This window comes from Micrasema longulum, unplaced genomic scaffold (genome assembly GCF_059751315.1).
Source record: "Micrasema longulum isolate JH-2025_06_02 unplaced genomic scaffold, ASM5975131v1 h1tg001346l, whole genome shotgun sequence".
Classification (NCBI taxonomy): domain Eukaryota; kingdom Metazoa; phylum Arthropoda; class Insecta; order Trichoptera; family Brachycentridae; genus Micrasema; species Micrasema longulum.
In genome coordinates, this window is record NW_028278532.1 from 33,958 (window position 1) to 54,896 (window position 20,939).

Sequence of the window (20,939 nt, forward strand, 5' to 3'; positions counted from 1 at the left end):
TTCTGTTTTTGTATGAATCGATTTACCAATGTGAGACTGAATTTCCAGCTTACGCCTACACTAAAAACAAGTTTAAAACTGAACTGGAATCCGCTCCAGATCTCCGTATTCAATTAACGGACATTAAACCCAAGTTTAGTGCTATTAAAAGTAAAACTGTGAAAAAGTTTCATTCTTCACATTAAATGGGTGCAGTAAAGATGATTAATTCAAAATGTGGACTTCCTTTTCCGTTCCACCTGAAATAGTGTAATGACCAAAGAAAGCAATGCCATCATTTTCTGTAGAATCCAGTATCACATTTAATGCAACTCTATCAGTATTGGACACGAAATCGGGATCATCGTTCTGCAGTACATTCACATCGTCCCTATTATGAAGAAATGAACTACAAAGAAACGTCGCCTATAAAGATACCTCAGGTCGTAGCAACGCCAGTCAGTCAGCCCAACAAGTTCAATTCACTTCAGTCCAGCTCGATGAAGTCACTCAGTTCCAGCATGTAGTTCAAGTGCAGTCTCTTCAACCTATCATCGATGTAACACTTGTCCGACATAATTCATTATTTATTCGTCATGTAATAAATAATCATTAAACAGCCACCCGTATCTTCTGTGTCAATAACTGGGTAAGGGGCTTCAACCCTCAACTACCTTATCCTACAAAAATATTACAACATGCAAACAATAGTAACATTTCAGTAAATTTTTATTTTTTATTGTGGAGAAGGGTTGTTGGAGTGCGGGCTGTATGTGTAATTTGCTAAAATAAAAACGCCGCCTATCTGTTCCAAACTCTTGAAGTTTATTGCACGACATGTTACTTTACAAAGTTTACTTAATTACTTTAATAATAACTCTGGTTTAAACATAATAAAAATGGTGACTTACTTTGCCAGAGCCAATATTAAAATCAAAGAACTTTAGACTGGTAGAGAAGTTTGCGAAGAGAGAGACCAGAACGCCATTTGCGCTTCTATTTACAACATTTAAATGTACCCGAACATAGGCGCGTTTTCGGTGTTACCAATACAAGAAAACTAATTTTAACTAATGAATCAGTTCTTAAATAGTTCTATTAAAAATTCGACCAATGGGGTTCCGCCAATAAAAGATACTAATGGTGATGTTTTTTTTATTCCACAGATTGATTTGAAGCACATAAACCAGAAGCCAGGGGACAACAAAGTTGAAGTGGGTATAGAGTTAAGGGAATATTATCCTTCAGTTGAGTGGGACATCCTCGGAGTTCCGGCGGAGAGGCATGAAAAATACTATCCTTGCTGTCAAGAACCATATCCTGGTAATAAATCCTTTTATCTTAACTTACTTCGAGTATTTCCGAAACCTTGCTTGGTCGTTCTTTATACAATGGGGAAATTTCACATAATACGAATACCGATCAAGATATATGAAATGGATTGGGATAAGTTAATTGTATTTTCAAAATCAATATGGATATCGTGGAAAAATTTTTTCATAAATAACTTTAGAAAATATATATATTTCTTAAATATGTCCCTAGAAAAACGCTACATCTTTTGCGTTGATAATTTTGACGTTAAGATTCATAACGATTTCCTATAAAAATTTGCATTGGCGTGGCCAATGCAATGACCGTTTTCACGGGAATTCAAAATTATATATAGGTGCGAAGGTTTTCACGGTCACTGTTATCAATATGTTTCTTATTTTGTTATTATTTTGTTTTTTGGGTGATACCGTGTGTGTTGGATTTTTGCCGACGTTTCGGCTATCATTACAGGACACTGACACTCAGTTTATCCTGAAGATGACTCCTGCAATCTTAGCCGAAACGTCAGAACAAATCGAACACACACGGTATCACCCAAAAAAGAAACATATTCAAAATTATAAATTAAAAAATATTTTCAATGCTACTAATAAGTAGTATTTTTTTTTTGACTCGTCAGTATTTGATAACTTATTAGATAGATTATTATTTGAAATTGTAAGAATTTTTTTTTTTCAATTATTCGACACTTAGCGTTTATTCGTATATATATATTTTTATAATGGTTTTTTTTAAATGGTTTATATTTTATTTCTACCTGTTTCAACAACATGAATCCTATCAAAATACATTTTTAACGGTTTTACATAAATTTATTCAAACGATATTCATAGAAACGTTTCTGCCTTTTTAAAAATAATATATATATTTATATATATGTTTTTTAATAGAATAACCCGCTAAGCTTCTTCTTTAGAGACTTGTCAGCAGGTGGGAAATAGGATATGGAAAAAAGGTATAAAAAATTACCATAACACCATGACCTATTAAGAAAAAATCTTTCTAGGATTTTTTTTGTAACTGGCGGGAATCGAACCCGCGACGCTAGTTTCACAGTTAGCTGTCTTTCCAACAGCGCCACGGCATCTTTATTTAATATTTCTAATTTAAATTATCTTTATATTTTAAAAATATTCATACTTTATTTCGTTTCTCTATTACCTATAATGTATCGGTACTCGGTATAGAAGCAAGACTGGCAGTTAACCCACAACTGCATCTGAGGACATAAGTCTCCTTGGCGGTGCTCACAAACACTGAAACATTGCTTGTTGCCAGACGAGAAAAGCTGCCCGAAGGAGCTCTCTGTAATCTGGTAGCCTTAGCATATTTATGCTGAAAGAAGGTAATCCAGAATTACATTAAATTCATTTCATTGGATTGAGATAAGAGGGAAGCAAATTCTTCACTGACTGGGATTAAACTGATTGGACATGGATAATTCGCCGAAATTCTTAAATGAAATAAATAGCATGATTAATAATAAATAAATAAATAAAAATAGCAGTTTTGGAACATTTTCCATATTTACACCAGTAAAATTCAAATATTTGATTGCGCAGCAGGATTATACGACGCAAAACGTAAATATATTGACATTGAATATTAGGTGTTCACGGATGTTGCATTGTGATCGTGAATACGATGAACAACCATGGTGAAAAATTGTTATCACGTCGCGTATTAGCACGTCGATAGTTATTTGTGATCAAGCTAGTGAGATAAACTACGTATTCATACAAGAAAATTTTAAGCGCTGACGGATTAAAGGGAAAAAAAGAGAGCTGATTCTCGTTGAAGGAGATGATTCTCATCGCGATTGCCAAGCATCAAGAAGAGCATTCAAAGTTTTTTTTAAAATTCAATTGAGAGTTTCCTTCAGTTAGGAGTAGATGGACGTCACCAATAACAGAGGAACGCTTTATTTTTAATTGAAAATTCGCGGATTGTCGTTTGACTTCCAGATCCAAAGACAACAAGCCCCTTAGAACCGGGAGTTCATCCGTCGAGCATGTTCTATATGTTCTAGCAAGAGCCAGGAGACGTTAGAGTTAGGTTATTGGAAGTTAGACTGGCAGTGGACAACGAAATTTTAGTCCCTGCACTTATATACGGAAAGGCAACATGGAGCTGGCAGAGGAAGGATGAAATGAAAGCAGAGTATCCGCGACCGTAATGCGATCTCTTCTCGAGAATGCGTAGGAAGGCAATGTATGACAGGGTTACGAATGATGAAATCCGGCGAGAGTGCAAATTTGAGACACCTATAATATTAATATGATTAAGAAAGACCACGAATAGGTCATAATTCTTCACCACATTCACGTAAACACGGTTAACGTACAACTGTCAAACGCTGTATCCTTAGCAATATTTAATAAAAAGCAAAGTTTTAACGCACTATTTAACTAAGCATAGTACAGTTCACGTGATTGAACTTGTTTCTTTACTTCTCAATTATCTATAATCTCATTTTGTGAAGTGTTTTATGAACAAAATCGATTTTTTCTATTATACTTTTGTGATGTTCGAGTGTTGTGACATTTCAGTACTGTATTGTCTTTGTTACTTTAAAACTTATTGAAAAACAAGTTAGTGCAGTGAAGAAAGATAAATCTAAAGACGTCTCATCAAATTACGGATAATGTGCTGAATTGCAGTGTTTTAAAGAATAAAGGGAAGATAAAAACCGTAAAAATATATCAATAACACTTATGTACTTTAAATACACGTAATTTGACACATGCCGGTTAGTGGCCTGTAGCTACATTGACAGAGGCGCTCATACCTGATCGTCAAACCTGAGTTCGAATCCACTGCTCGACTTAATTTCGTCTTTTTTTGACAACTCATCATGGACTTACACCTTTTATCAACAATTAACTTAACTCAATAATATTAAATATTTAGTATTTACTATTGTTGACAGATGTCTCTGCGTTCATCAAATTGATCTTAACCAATCTAAAATATTTTAGCTGACACCAACAAAACTAAGAATTGAGCTAAAAGTTGGTTATTTGTTTATTTATTGCATTTATTGCATGCATTATTTAGACATATATTATTTATTTATAAACGCATAAGTGAAGAGTAATATAATGAATATCATGAATATTAACTGCAATGTATGCTCAAAAACCATAAGCCCAACTAAAACACTTAAATGTTCAAGATGTTACTTAAGTGTTCACTACACATGTGTAGGTACCTCATCAACTATATTTAAAAGAATGTCACAAATATCACGCTCTAACTGGAAATGTGAATCGTGTAAAGTGCAAGACCCGCGTTCTAGATCATCTAGTCCGCAAGTGATCAATAAGGAATTAAACCAACCCTTTACAACGCAAAATCAAACAGACAATAGAAATTTTCACTCTGATATTCTACATCTTATTGAAACTAAATTCGATGAACTAAAAAACGAACTTAAATCAGAAATGTCACTGATTAAGTGTTCCATGAACCAAATGAGTGATGAAATGACAGAATTAACAAAGAAAATCTCCCAGTTTGAAATAAAAATCACTAAAGTGGATACACTTGAGGAAGAAATCGCATACCTAAGAAATAAAATTACTAAGATTGAAGTGGAAGCCAACAATAGAGACCAATTTTCTCGACAAAATAACATAATAATTAGTGGAATACCCGAAAATGTTAAAGAAAACCTTATCAACCTAACTACAAAAATAAGCGAAGTCATCGGTTGCAGTCTACTAAAATCAGACATAGACTTTGTCACTAGAATCAGCCCTAAAAAACTCGATTCAGATGGAGAAACTAGAAGAAATAAACCAAGAAATATTCTATTAAAACTAACAAAAAGATATTTAAAGGAAGATCTTCTATCAGGTGTTAAAGCCAAGAAAGGAATAACTACCTCGGATCTTAACATCTCTGGTGAACAACGTAAAATTTACTTTTCTGACCATCTGACCCCTATTAACCAACAATTATTGAAGGAAGCGAAAACGTTTTCAAGAGAAAAAAACATAAAATTTTGTTGGGTAAAAAATTCCAAAATATTTATTCGACTAAACGATACTTCTCCATTACATTTAATTACGAAATCTTCAGATATGGAGAAAATAAAACTATAAAAAGGAAATTCCCCTCTTTTTTCCAAAAATATAATGTTATACATGGATCCTCATTCTTGATTAATTTCATTATCATATTTTGTATATTATTATTGTCAAACGATAATGATAGTGTTCATCACACTTATACTTTCACTTTATTAATTATTTTTTATATCCAATACTCATACTTCATGCACCTATGTGGAACATTTCGAATTATTCCTCATAACGAAGTGATTACAACCTTATTATTTTTATTGATTCTCATATTTTGTATAATATTACTATTCCTAACTGAAAAGGTCATCTTGATTTCTTTTCAATTTTTTGTTCTACACTATTATTTTGAATCTCAAAGGGCACGACTCTAAAATTATATTACCAAAATGTTCGTGGACTACGAACTAAAACTAATCTTCTTTTCAACTCAATTTTAAATAATGAATATGATGTGATAGTACTGACAGAAACATGGCTATGCAGTAGCATCAGCAACCGAGAAATATTTGATGATAGGTATACCGTTTTTAGGAGAGATAGAAATTATGCAGAAACAGGTCAAAAATTTGGTGGCGGCGTGATTATAGCTGTCCGAAAGATTCTTTTTCCAGACAGTCATTTAAATTGGTCAACTATAAATGAAGATTTATGGGTTTCAATTCCAACTTATTCCAAACATAATATATTCATATGTTCTACATACTTACCCCACTGTCGTTATCATCTTGAAGATATAAAACGCCACTTTGAGAATGTTTCTAGTATTATGTACAAATATCCTGATGATTTATTCATTCTACTAGGAGACTATAATGTACCTAATATAAATTGGAAATCTAATTCTGAGGTTAATTACCTTTCTCCGTGTGAATTTAACGATTCACTTAGCACTAATTTAATTGATAAAATAAACTTTTTGAATCTCAAGCAATTTAATTCCCAAAATAATAGTAATAATCGCATACTTGATCTCATTTTAAGTAACAGTGACCTGTGCAATGTAATAACCTGCGACGATCCTCTCGTTACAGAAGATGTTCATCACAAATCACTTTGTATTGATATCACTGCAAGAATAGAATCAAATGACGCAAAAAGTGGTTCTAGACTTAAATTTTCATATCATTCGGCAAATTATATAGCAATAAATGAACTACTCTCGGAAGTAAATTGGAACGATAAATTTGAGGGACTAGATATAGAAAAAGCGACATCAGTATTTTACTCCATACTTAATGATGCAGTGACTTTATTTGTACCAACTAAGACGGTGAAATCTTGTGAAAAATTTCCAAATTGGTATTCCGCATCACTAATAAAAATAATAAATGAAAAACTTAAATACCATAAAAAATGGAAAACTTATAAAAACCTTGCAGACTATAAAACATTTTCTCTTCTCCGTTCACGCCAGAAACAAGAAGCCAAAAATTGTTATGACCAATACATTGATCAAACTGAATTAGCTATTCAGAAAAATCCTAAACAATTTTGGTCATTCGTTAAATCGAAAAAATCGCTAAGTTATTATCCAACTGAAATGTTTCTTCATGATACAAAGAGTGATAACGTGCAAAGCAGTTGCGAGTTATTTTCTACCTTCTTTCAGTCTGTTTTTATTAATAACGACATTGATTTACCTATTGTGGACTCTAGAAATGTCATTGACATTCAAACTGTAACATTTAATTCTAAATTAGTTCTTAAATATTTAAATGATCTAGATCCTTCAAAAGGAGCAGGACCTGACGGATTTCCTACGTTTTTCATAAAAAGATGTGCAACGCAATTGGCATGTCCGTTGTCATATCTTTATAACCTATCATTAAAAGAAGGTAAATTTCCAATGTGCTGGAAGAAATCTCACGTTACTCCTGTCCATAAAACTGGTGATCTACACAATATTGAAAATTATAGACCCATATCTAAAATTTCAATTTTTAGCAAATTAATGGAAAAAATCATCACTGAACAAATTTCTCCAGCGGTGAAGCACTTCATTGATCCAAACCAACACGGTTTCTTTAAAATGCGAAATGTTTCTACTAATCTTGCTGAATTTACAGATAGGGTTCTAAACGTAATGGGCAGCCGACATCAGGTCGACGCTCAGTATACAGATTTTAGCAAGGCTTTTGATAAAATCAGTCACAAAATCCTTCTTCACAAATTAAAATGTTATGGCTTTCACGGTAATCTACTACGCTGGATTGAATCTTATTTAAAGTATCGCCTCCAATCAGTTGCACTATTAAACTATCAGTCTTCATTTAAACAATGCTATTCCGGTGTACCCCAGGGATCCCACTTGGGTCCATTATTGTTTATTCTTTATATTAATGATATGGGTAACGTCTTTAAATTTTCCGAATACAAAATATTTGCCGATGACACAAAAATATACAAGAAAGTTACTTCCCTACAAGATTGTCTTGATATGCAAGAAGATCTTGAAAACTTCTCTACTTACTGTGTAAATAATCAGCTCATATTAAATCCGCTTAAATGCAAAACAATTACCTTTACGAGAATAAAAAATCCGATAGATTATTCGTATTCTCTATCGGGTACAGTCTTGCACCGTGTCCAAGAAATACGAGATCTAGGTGTAGTTCTGGACTCAAAAATGACATTTCAATCACATATTGATAAAATTATTGAAAAAGCATATAAAATGTTAGGTTTTATTATACGAGTATCTAAGCCTTTTAAAAATGATCTAACAATAAAAAATCTTTATTATAGTTATGTAAGAACCCATCTTGAATTTGCGTCTATCGTTTGGAATCCACAATACATTACTTATATTGACAGGCTGGAGAAAGTACAAAACAAATTTTTAAAACATTTGAATTTCCGATGCTCTCTTATATTTCCAAATCATGACTTATCTGGACGTTTTCACAAACTGATTAACCTCGAAAAAAGGAGAACATTAATGGACCTCACATTCCTCTATAAAATTATTAACAGTCTAGCTGATTCGTCCCAGCTCCTAAATAAAATTCAAATTAACTGTCCATCACGTGCCCTACGAAATCACCCAACCTTTAGAATACCTAGTGTCAATACGAACTATTGCCAGAATTCGTTTTTACACAGATCGTGTTCCACTTTTAACAGCTTTTTTAACCATATAGATATATATCATACAGGATTACAATTATTTAAAAATAGTGTATTGAAAACTTTTGAATAAAACTCCGGTTGGTCCCTTTTTCTCTTATATCACTCAAATTACATACATTCATATTATTATTATAAATTAAATTTCTCTTTTGAAATTTTGTATTACTTCTAAAATCGCTTTAATGAAATTTTATCGACTTCTCTTGGTTTAAAATCTTCTCCTTATATTGCTTTTTCAAATTTTAAATGATTACTTGCCATACTTGTTATTCCTTCTTTATTTTTTCTTTTTTCTCTGCTGCCATTGGCATGTTTTTATACTTGTTATACTTTTAAACTACTTTTAATTACTTATATTATATATGTTAATAAAATCAATATATTGCTGCTCTTACTATAATGTGTCATTAATTTTGAAGATGTTTTTTAAATTGACCTAAATTTAAATTTATTTTCTTATATTTCACTTAAAGATTCTTCTCATCGTTTCTTTGAATCCCTTAAAATAAATATGTGTTTATGTTTTTCCTTTTTTAAAAAAAAATGTTATTACTATTTTATTTTATTTTTACATCTGAGTATGTTTTTCATTCTTTATTTCCATTCTTAATTCTTAATTACTCTTACAAGTTTTCTCCATTTTTAATATTATTTCCATTAGTAAATACTCACTACAAACTACAAACCTTAAAATATATATTTTTTTTCACTTAAATTTAAATTTTTAAACAACTTTCATTTATGTTTTCTTTTTCCTTCTCTTTTTTATACTTTCATAATTAACATTAGATTTAATTGCTTTTTAATATGGAAACTTCACTGGTCCATTAGAATTAAGTCCAATTGTGTAAAATATTAAACTTTGTAACTGTACTGTATGTTTCCTGAATAAAAGAAAATAAAAAAAAAAAAAATAAAAAAAATAAAGAAAGAATGGATGACAAAAGTATGGTAAAACAGAGAAATAGGGCGAGAATGAATGGTAACACAGAACGAGGTCGACCAAGGAAGACGTGGCATGATCAAATCAACGTAAATCTCAAGTCTGGTCATGTCAAAAGTAGACGCAACTGAAAGGCATGTAATGACAAGACGTATAGATGTGGTAGATGTGTGTGGCGGTCTATCTTCCCTGCCTACCTCTACAAGAAAATGGCGTGACGGTAGTAATAGAAGTAGTAGGTACTTATTATAAAATAACATTTATATTAAGTACTAGAAGGTTAATATTATTTTTATTTATGTTTAGTATCCATCTTGTTTCAATACTTAAGTTCACCACACTAAGAACGTCTACTTAGTAAAATATTTAATGCGACGCGACAGTCAAATTTACTCAGAAATTCGAGCTTTGCAACGGGCCAAATGTATTAAGTAAATTATCGAGTAAATAAATTCGGGAATTCCATTGTACATTATTTCTTGTTCGTCATAAAAACCCGTAGAAAAGTTTCTCAAAGTTGAAAGAGGTTATTTTTCTTTAAAAATATAACAGCAAAAAATGTCTCCGAAAAGCAACTTCCAAACGGTTAAAAGTTTTGATCGCCCTTAACAATCGTACAAGTAAACTTGTGAAAAACTTACTTTTACAAGCGGTTTATTTTTTTCTTTGAGTATTTCGTTTCCCAATTCGTTATCATATATTTTTATCGATTTGGAAAAAGACGTTATTTGAGTTTTATCACAACTTAATATTCTCGGAGTGGGAAATGAGATAACTGATGAGAAATGGATAAAAATATTGTTAATCCTCTTTCTATCGATCAGATAACCTCCTGCGAAATTCTCGCCAAGTAAACATTTGTAAAGCGAACATCTTTATGTAAAAAGATAGCATCTTGCTTCACAAGAACCTATTTTACCGTATTATGAACCGTTTGTTCCCATAATTGGTGCTTTCTAGAACGCCTGTAATGAAAAGGTTCGGATTATCAGGCGGAATATCGAAAATAAGTAGTTTGTCGAAGGACTTACGGAGGACCTTTTAGCTTCATTAACACATTTCTTATCTTAATACAACGAGGTATACGTGACTGAAACCTTAATAACTTCTACTGTCTTATCTTCTGAGATACGTACATGCAATGTTCTGGCGTTCGCGTCTCTTGTACTACTCGAAATTCCACTGAGACAATTTGATAATTCTCATTTCGATTAACTCTAACGACTAGAAGCAAGAAAGTAAGAACTGTGGATTGTACGAAATGCTAATTCCTGCAGACCTTTCTCCTTCAGGGGCGACTTGTAAAGTTTGAAATTAAAATGTCTAGAATATTCCAGAATGTGCAAGTGCTGAAGTAAAACAATCAGTCACTTGTGTCTCAAGAGATTCCTTCGAGATATACTCGCGGTGCATATTGTGGAATCATTAATATGAAATCCGCTCAAACATTCTCGTTCAGCTTATACCGGAATCGAGAGACGATTAATTATTACGTACGACATATATCCTATAATAATTCTCAGCTTGAATTGTTCGCTCTACAAACCAAATATGTATTTATCTACTAGATTGTGCATATGAAATTATTAAGTTCTCGAATTGAATACGAAACTCGACACAATACAAAACATATCGTTGTAAACCTGAGATAATGGTACGATTTTAATTGAAATCTTTTTAACAATATTTGATTATGTCCAAATGCTTGCAGACTGGCTGGATTTCGTCCCTAGGGAGTTGTTCATATTTAAATTTATTTCAACAGAGAGGGAAAAATTTTTGAGAAGGGAATATGGAAGTCAAGGCATTTACAGGGCTTATGACCTGTCATTGGCTGGTTTAAGTGGCCACTTTACACACTGTGTAACATTCACCATTCTGCCCAAGTTTGAACATCCACATTTCCTCAACTCTTCCATCTGTTGACTTTTGTGAAGTAAAAGAGCTGAAACCTTTATCACGTGGGTGAGATTCATCCGGCTGAACCAAATCACCTACTAGGCAACGCCTGAAAACAATTTTTCAATTTTTATACTTCTTCTTTTACCAGGTAGTAATTCAACAATGTTTGATTATGTCCAAATGCTTGCAGACTGGCTGGATTTCGTCCCTAGGGAGTTGATCATATTTAAATTTATTTCAACAGAGAGGGAAAAATTTTTGAGAAGGGAATATGGAAGTCAAGGCATTTACAGGGCTTATGACCTGTCATTGGCTGGTTTAAGTGGCCACTTTACACACTGTGTAACATTCACCATTCTGCCCAAGTTTGAACGTTTTCAGGCGTTGCCTAGTAGGTGATTTGGTTCAGCCGGATGAATCTCACCCACGTGATAAAGGTTTCAGCTCTTTTACTTCACAAAAGTCAACAGATGGAAGAGTTGAGGAAATGTGGATGTTCAAACTTGGGCAGAATGGTGAATGTTACACAGTGTGTAAAGTGGCCACTTAAACCAGCCAATGACAGGTCATAAGCCCTGTAAATGCCTTGACTTCCATATTCCCTTCTCAAAAATTTTTCCCTCTCTGTTGAAATAAATTTAAATAAGAAATCTTTTTATTTTATAATCTGTGTCAATTTTCTTTATAAAACACAGATTATCATAATAAAAGACGTAAAAAACTCAAATTGAAGACGTACATACTATTTTTAAAAATACATAAAGAGACTTTTGTCAAAATAGTAATAGAATCAATATAGTAATATATTTCTGCTCCGGAAAACTCCTTCGGATACGTGGAATAGATAAACATCCAGAGCGATGGTGTTCAGCATAGCGGTAGCCCTTCCAACAAGCAAATCCATCGGCCGGTTCGTCCTATATATTGAAATATGAAACAATCTTTGCTAACGCTGTCTAAGAACATACAAACCAATGCTCATCATAATCTCAGAATCATTAACCATACCCCACAGCAATCAATAAAAATGTATGGTCAAATACACATTACTTCTAGTCTCTAAGCTGTTGTAGCCAAGCATACCCTGGAGAAATTCGCTCGAGTAGCGCCAGGGATAATGCTCGCACTCTCTCATGTAGAGATATCCCAGAAACTTCTTTTGAATTTTCTGTATCATAAAAGTGTTCTTTAGTTCACGAGGCTCCCAAATTATCTAGCCACTCGCGAGTTTACTTCGCACCGAAGAGTTGTAAAGAGTTCTCAGTACGCGGGTATTGTCGAAAACTCTAGTAGTACGCAGAAGGAATCCTAACATCTTCAATGCTTTACCACTGATTGCCTTTATTTGATCATGATATGTCAGGGTGCTCACAAATCTAACGCCAATATCCTTAACACTCGATGTTTGTAGAAGGTGCTAGTCACTCATTTTGTAGAGAAAAAATCTTTGGGTTCTAGTGAAGGCTTTCAAAAATAATGATTGGATGTTGAATGACTGTACATTTTGTTACATTATAATAATATTTATTTTTACATAAACGGCATAAATTGCCTTTTACATATACTTTGAACATAAATATGAATAAAAAAATCCCATTTGTACATATATAAATACATTATAAAATTGCAAGACAATAGTAACAAATAAATGGTGTGTTCACAAATAATTGATAAACAATATCTAAAATAACAATTTGTAATTATTATACCAATGTCAAATGTATTGTTTATTGTTTGTGAACCATAATAATAAATGAACAATAGTTATAAGTAAATACACATAAGTAGCCAAAAATACTAACGATATTTATGCATAATTGTAAAAAAACATAATAGAAAAACATTTTTAAACGTGGCTCAAAGTTTAAGAATTTTATGCCGAGAGAAAAAAAGAAATCCGACTCGTTTTATAACTATCAAGTCCAGAAACAAATATAATATCAGCCTTGTCTTCATACTGATTACCATATCTGTGGAGTCTAGGGATAGGCGAGTGCATGTGATAGTTGGTCTTAGAACTTGCAGAACAAAAAAGTGGTGGGTATGTCGACCAGGTACACGGAAACACACGAACTCCAGCAAATCTGGACAGTCAATAAATCACTTTATAAAGTAATATTAGGCCTATTGGAATTCTTTCATCGAAAAGTTTTAAAAGATTTGCCAAAGATTAATTATTATGAAATAAAGTAGCTGGATTATGGAGTTAGAAATTAATATATTGTAGACATTTTTTAGACACTCTCAAGTAAATAAGAATGTACACTTTCATAGGGCGACCAGACTGGAGAAATATATTCTAAACGACTTCTAACCGGGGAGCAATATAGTGTCCTTATTGGTGTGATATTTTTTAATCTGCTAGTAATAATAATAATAATAATACTAAAAATATTGAATAAAATACTAAAAATAGTAGGTTCATTAACAGAAGCACAGCTGACTTCAAAAATATCAATACCCTTAAAACTCTCTTCTGTTCCCTAGTTCGCCCGCACCTAGAGTATTCCTCTGTTATCTGGTCTCCATATTATGATGTTCACATCAAAAATATTGAATCAGTTCAACATCAATTTTTAAGAAAGGTAGGCTGGAGGTTGAGCTTATCCAGAGACCTGTACACGTATAATGAGTTAGAAACTACTTTGAATATATCTTCTCTTCAAGACCGTCGAAATAAATCCGACCTTATAGTCGTATTTAAAATTCTCAACACTCTCTTTGATGCGCCTGAACTACTGAGCTTAGTAAAATTAAATATCCCAACTAGAAACCTCAGACAAAACTTACTCTTTTATACCGATAACCATAGAACTAACTATGATTTTCATTCCCCTATGCCCAAAATTCTTAGGTCTGCCAACAAACATACCAGTCTTGATTTCTTTGATAACAAGTTGTCTTCTTTCAAACGATCACTGAATCAAATTCAATTATAAACACCTCTCTCCCGCTTCCACTCCCACAAAGTCTACTTTAAACCATTGAGTCTATCTTATTTTGTTATAATAATTTTCTATGTATAAATGTGTCCATAAAAATGCCCAATGGGCGTATATATAAATAAATAAATAAAAACATTTCATCAATAGTTGACGTAGTGCTTCCAAAAGTATGGGAAGACTTAAGATATAAATACATTTAATTTAAGTCGACTATATGTAGCATAAAGTTAGCGCAAATGAGAAATTATGTGTACATTGTTACAAGCGTGTAAATAAAAATGTCCAATAATCATTGTTATTGTTTTTTTCTTTTCAGATATTTTTTTCAACATTACTCTCCGTCGCAAAACTCTTTTCTATACTGTCAACCTGATAGTGCCCTGTGTTGGGATATCGTATCTCTCCGTCCTCGTGTTCTACCTTCCCGCTGACTCCGGAGAGAAGATTGCGCTCAGTATTTCTATTCTCCTGTCCCAGACCATGTTCTTCCTACTCATATCCGAAATTATTCCATCAACTTCCCTCGCTCTGCCCTTGCTGGGAAAATACCTCCTCTTCACGATGTTGCTGGTTGGCTTGAGCGTTGTCATTACCATCATTATCCTCAATGTGCACTACAGAAAACCGAGTACCCACAAGATGGCGCCTTGGGTGCGAAAGTTCTTTATAAAGAGACTCCCAAAACTGTTGCTAATGAGGGTGCCGAAGGATCTGTTGAAGGATTTAGCAGCTGACAAGATACCTGGAAGAAACGCGAAGAACAAAAGCAAGTTCAATGCTGCTTTGGCGGCCGCGCAAGCGCAGTCCAACTCCGGTGCGTCCAGTCCAGACTCCATTAGACATCACATGCCCGGCGGATGTAATGGATTGCACACAACAACCGCAACTAATCGGTAAGTGATTTGTGGTCTTCCTGATGAAAACAGATATGGAATTTAATTAGCAAATGTTGACCGCTAAATGGAAATGCAGTGGTGTCAATTGGTCCAACTGTGCACGCCCAAACGCCAATCACCTGTGGTTCTATTGGTAATAAATAGTGACGTATTATCAAAACTAGTTATAATTAACTTTGGCTGAATTTTGGTTCTGGTTTCCAAATTAATAACGTCTCGGTTTTGGTTACTATTCAGTGTACATATCAAAGTTATAATAGTTTATCGCTCATGTTTTGAATATAAATCATTGGGCTGACCGCCACGTTTTATTGTAAAATTATCATGAAAACTTTTCAATCTCGTTGCGTAAAATTAATTCAATAATGTTTTGAGTATGTCCAAATGCTTGCAGACTGGCTGGATTTCCTTCCTAGGGAGCTATTTGTATTTAAATTTGTTGCAACAAAGAGGGAAAACATTTTTGAGAAGGGAATATGGAAGTCTAAGCATTTACAGGGATTTTAACCTGTCATTGGGTAGTTTAAGTGGCCACTTTAATGAAGCATTTGTAGTATTTATTTATTCATTCAAAATTACAAAATTAAATATTTATGAACTTATTAAGGCTTTTTAGGCTATGCTTGTGTCAAGGCACAATAAATAACCATAAAAATACATAGTAAAATTAATTAGATCAAATTATAATGACATAGAATCACAATCTAGAAAAAAAGGTAAATGTAATAAATAATCAAATTCCAAAGAATACAATGCAAAAAAGATATTCAGAAATAATTATAATTATACAAATTAAGAAGCACACATAATCAAATAAACAAAATAGTGGTATCATTAAAATCAACAAAATAATAGTAAAATATAGTAGTATTAAAAAAAAATAACACAAAATAAGAGCATGATTTAAATCAACAGAAAAATAATATATATATATATATATATATATATATATAAAGAATATATAACGAAGTTGTACAGTTGTACTTTACAAACTGTGTAACATTAACTATTCTGCCTATGTTTGAACATCCACATTTCGTAAACTCTTTCATCTGTTAACTTTTGTAAAGTTATTAAGCTGAAACCTTTATTATGTGGGTAAATTTATCCGGCTGAACCAATTCATATACTAGGCAACGCCTGAAAACAATTTTTAAATTTTTAAACTTGTTCTTTTAACAGGTAGTTGATTCTACAATGTTTTGAGTATGTCCAAATGCTTGCAGACTGTCTGGATCTCCTCCTTAGGGAGTGATTTATATTTGAATTTGTTGCAACAGAAAGGGAAAACATGGGCAGAATGGTGAATTTTACTTTGTTTCAATACATTTTGATATTTGATTGATCTAGTTTCAATTATCACTAAAATAAAATTAATATGCTCATTTTTTTAATTTTTTTCTGGTATTTTTTGCCTTTCATCTATACAACTTCGTTATATATTCTTGCACAAATTAATATCTAACTGTATAAATGCCCATGATATCCTTGCTCAGATAAACCTTAATGTACCTCGCCGTAACTTGCGTACTAATCCTGTCTTTGCCGTGGGAAATTATAAAACTATCATCGGATTATTTTCCCTTCTGCTAAGGATCCTCAGAACAGTGAACAAAATCTCACTAAACGATACTGTCAGTGTGTTCCTACAGCAAGGGCAGGCATTTAAGAAGCAAGCGGTGTTTTCTCTCCTGACTCGCGATATCACACTAGCCATTTCCGCCTAGATTATGCTATGTGCATACCTTTTGTTAATTATACACTTTGTTAATTTAAGTAGATTTTAAGAATATTTAAATTAAGTATTACTCGTTAATGCCAATCTATTAGGGCTTACTTAAGCCTGATGATTAACTTTAAAAAATATATTTAAAAATATTTAAAAAACTCTATTTTTTTTTATAGCAAGTATCGTTGAGTCGAAGCGGCAATTGTAATGCCTGTATTTTTACTCATATTTTTTTCCCTCGTTCATTGTTTAGATTTAGCGGTTTGGTAGGAGCTCTCGGAGGATTGGGTGGCTACAATGGCCTCCCAAGTGTTATGTCAGGATTGGATGAGTCTCTCAGTGACGTGGCTCCAAGGAAGAAATATCCCTTTGAACTTGAAAAGGCAATCCATAACGTAATGTTCATCCAACACCATATGCAGAGACAGGATGAGTTCAATGCGGTTTGTTTCTTTTTAAATACAGTCTTTTCATATTAACACTAAAATCGACACTACACTCTGGATATTTTTAGTTGCCTGAATTTCACTCGTTCATGCGCTTTGTAGGTGCAAGACGATTGTTAATCTAGCTTCAATAGGTAAATATTATCAATACCTTGGTGTTCAATGGTGTAATAAATTACAATAATCTCCCCAATGAACTAATATATATATATATATAAAATAATATATGAATAAAAAAAAATACAGTATTTATTTTATTTACTAGATTTCTAAAGAAATTTTTGAACACGTGTAAAAACTATATTAAATTTTAATTTCTATGAATGTATTATTGTTTTATGCTTTTTATTTATACATCCGATGTTTTTACTTTTTTCTCATGTACTCGTATATTTCAAATCACGTAAACTCTTACAAATAAACAACTACAACAGTGTAAGTCACTCTCCAAGCACAAGAGTTAGTCTCTTTTTTTGGAGAGTTACCGTGATAACATTTACTAGATATGTAAAAGTAGATCTGTATAGAATTATTTTTAAACATGTACTTTTTATGAAATTTATTAAATAATTTTATTTTTTTTAAACTATCAAATACCTCAATTTTGTAAATGCGCTCTAGAATTCCAACCATCCATGCGCTCAGAAGCTGCAAGAATTCTTGTAATCTAACTCCTATTTTTGTACATTTGTTTATTTTATTTTGATTTTTAAAATATCACTAAAACCCTTAAATTCATTGCCAAATGAAACAAATAATAAAATGAGGGCTAGATTTCTCACTGTTCATACGCTTTGTAGCTGCAAGACGTGCTGTAATCTAGCTACTATGTATCATAATTGAAGACGAGGGATTAGAATCCCGACCGTCTATGCGCTCTGTAGCTGCAATATGTGCTGGGACATTTATTTATTTTACCGGCGCCCTTGAGGGGATTTCCACAAAAATGATGCTGTATAAATTATCCAAATATAACAATTGGTGGTGTCAGCTTTGCCGGCCACAAATACCTCCTTCCACACGTTTGCGAATATGCGTTTGCGAGCGTACTGTTGAAATTGTTGGCCAGAGCTAAGAGACGTCTATTTATTTACGATATACCTACTTACTGGTACCACCTACTAACTAAACCATTTAAATGCATTATTGACCAAAAAATCACTTTGAATGTTTTTTTCATAAAAAAAATTTCCAACATATTTTTGAATACATACTCATTAAACCGTCTAAGTTCCTTTTAATTGTTTCAATATATGAGATTTCGAAAAAAAAAAATAGAAAATGGAATAAATGTTTTTCATCAGAAAACACAAAAAAATTTTGAGTGTTTATGCATGATAACTTTGAAACTAAATCTCGGAGGATTTATAGGATTTTATCAGTTGATGAAGTTCAAAAAAATACATTTATTGACAACGACGGAGGATGCAAGAATGTAAAATGAGTAGCGTGTTTTTGATTTTTAATTTATTTTGCCATAACAGACCGAATTATGTTTATTTTTATAAATTATGGAAAATGAATTAGTAAATAGAATTTCTTCGTGTTTTTTTTTTTCAAACTTTAGAATGTTCCATCTTTTACTTGTGGTAACACGGTGTTTGATATATTTAATAATTCACTAAATTATATTAAATAATTTAATTAAAAATGTTTCCCTTACTGGGAAAACCCGTGTCGAGAAAGACATTTCACAATGTTATTTAAGTGTGATGTACATACTTTATACACAATGTTGCCTTTCCCATAGATGTACAGAGAATTATTAATTTCAAATACAAACACATTATTACAAATCTCAACTATGTGTCGGTAGTTTGGATTATAGATGCTATATCACCGCGCGCCAAGGAATTATTTACCACGGTCTTTTAAGAGTTAATACCTTTTTTTCTCATTTTTTGGCATTTAGAGGGTTATATTAGTACACCGACGACATAGTCAAGTTATACGTTACTATTTTGGCTTTTGAAATCTAATTTAGCAAAAGGGGAAAAAAATAAATAAATATATTGATTCACGATTAAATTACTGACAATGACTCACAAATCTACCCGCGGTTTTAATATCAAATTTAAGGTTATGTTTTCGAATGCCTTCAAAAGTTGAATTTTTGTAATGTATTTCTTTTGATCGTACAGGAAGATCAGGATTGGGGCTTCGTCGCCATGGTGCTGGACCGACTGTTTCTATGGATATTTACCATTGCGTCAATCGTCGGCACTTTCGTCATCCTTTGTGAAGCTCCCGCTCTGTATGATGACACCAAACCCATCGACATGGCTCTGTCGTCCGTCGCTCAGCAACAGTTTCTGCCGGAACCTGACGGAGTGTAAGCGCTGCTTTTAAAAAAAACAGGAGGAAAACGATGACTTCTTATAGGCGAATCTAACATTAATTAATATAGCTTTTAAGATCGTTTTTATGTCTATTTTTTTTGTTGTTAAAATTGTATTAATAATTAATAAATTGTTTTCAAGAAATTATTAATTTATATTTTTAACAACAATATTTTTAGTTTGTCCAAATTTTTGTAGACAAGAACTGGATTCAACTCCCTGAAGAGCTGTTAATATTAACAAATTTTAGAGAAGGTAATATAGAAGTCTGGGCATCTACAGGGCTTATGACCTATCATTGGCTAGTTAAAGTAGTCACTTTACACACTGTGTAACATTTACCATTCTGCCGTTATTTAAACATCTATATTTCTTCCATTCTTTCATCTGTTGATGTTTATTAAGTCAACAGATGGCATGAAAGAATTGAAGGAATATAGATGTTCAAATATGGGCAGAATGGTGAATGTTATGCAGTGTGTAAAGTGGTCACTGAAACCAGCCAATGACAGGTCATAACCCCTGTAGTTGCCTAGACTTTTATATTACCTTCTCTAAAATGTTTATCATCTTTGTTATAATACGTTTATATTTTTATTTTTTTACCAATTTTACATTTAAAGTGAAATTATAATGATTTTATATTATAGTGGGTTTATTATACTGTCTGATCAGATCAACCTATTAAGACTGTTGCAATGTAAGAATTTCTCTGATTTTTTAAAAATATTTTTATATATGAGTAAGTTCTTAACAACGGTAGGTTCTTTAAGCTTAATTATTTCAAAAAAAATGTTCTTACTTTTTATTTCGTTGTAAAACATGCATTTTAAGTTAGATAATTAATAATTTTTCATTTAGAATTTAAAATTTACAATCTGGTTACAATTTACTATATGTTTAATGAGGAAGTTCAGTGCTACGGGAACGTGGATATAAAGAATGTTTTATGCGCGCGGTAAAAATTAGAGCATATTAGTACAGCGAAGTTTCTCGAAAATGTGTGAAAAAAATCATTTAAATGGTTTTAATAAAAACGAACTATTTTGAAACGCCACAGGTTCATGTGAACAATAACCAATTAATTATTGCGTTGGTATATGCAGTGATAGATTTTCGTTTTCCAGGGAGCCATTTTATTTAATTTAGGTTCTGCTTTAAAATGGCAGCTCAACTCACCGATGACAACTCGTGACGTGACAAGCGGA

The 20,939-nt window shown here is 32.4% G+C and overlaps 1 protein-coding gene across 1 annotated transcript; it reads left to right on the forward strand.

The window, feature by feature from the left end:
• Positions 1-1,145: 1,145 nt before the first annotated feature.
• On the forward strand, positions 1,146-20,059 carry nAChRalpha2 (nicotinic acetylcholine receptor alpha2; the record flags this gene model as incomplete). Its single annotated transcript, XM_088235253.1, has 4 exons — positions 1,146-1,302; positions 14,638-15,214; positions 17,200-17,389; positions 19,534-20,059. Coding segments are annotated over 4 exons (1,119 nt in total), but the record flags the coding sequence as incomplete, so codon positions are not given.
• Positions 20,060-20,939: the final 880 nt, after the last annotated feature.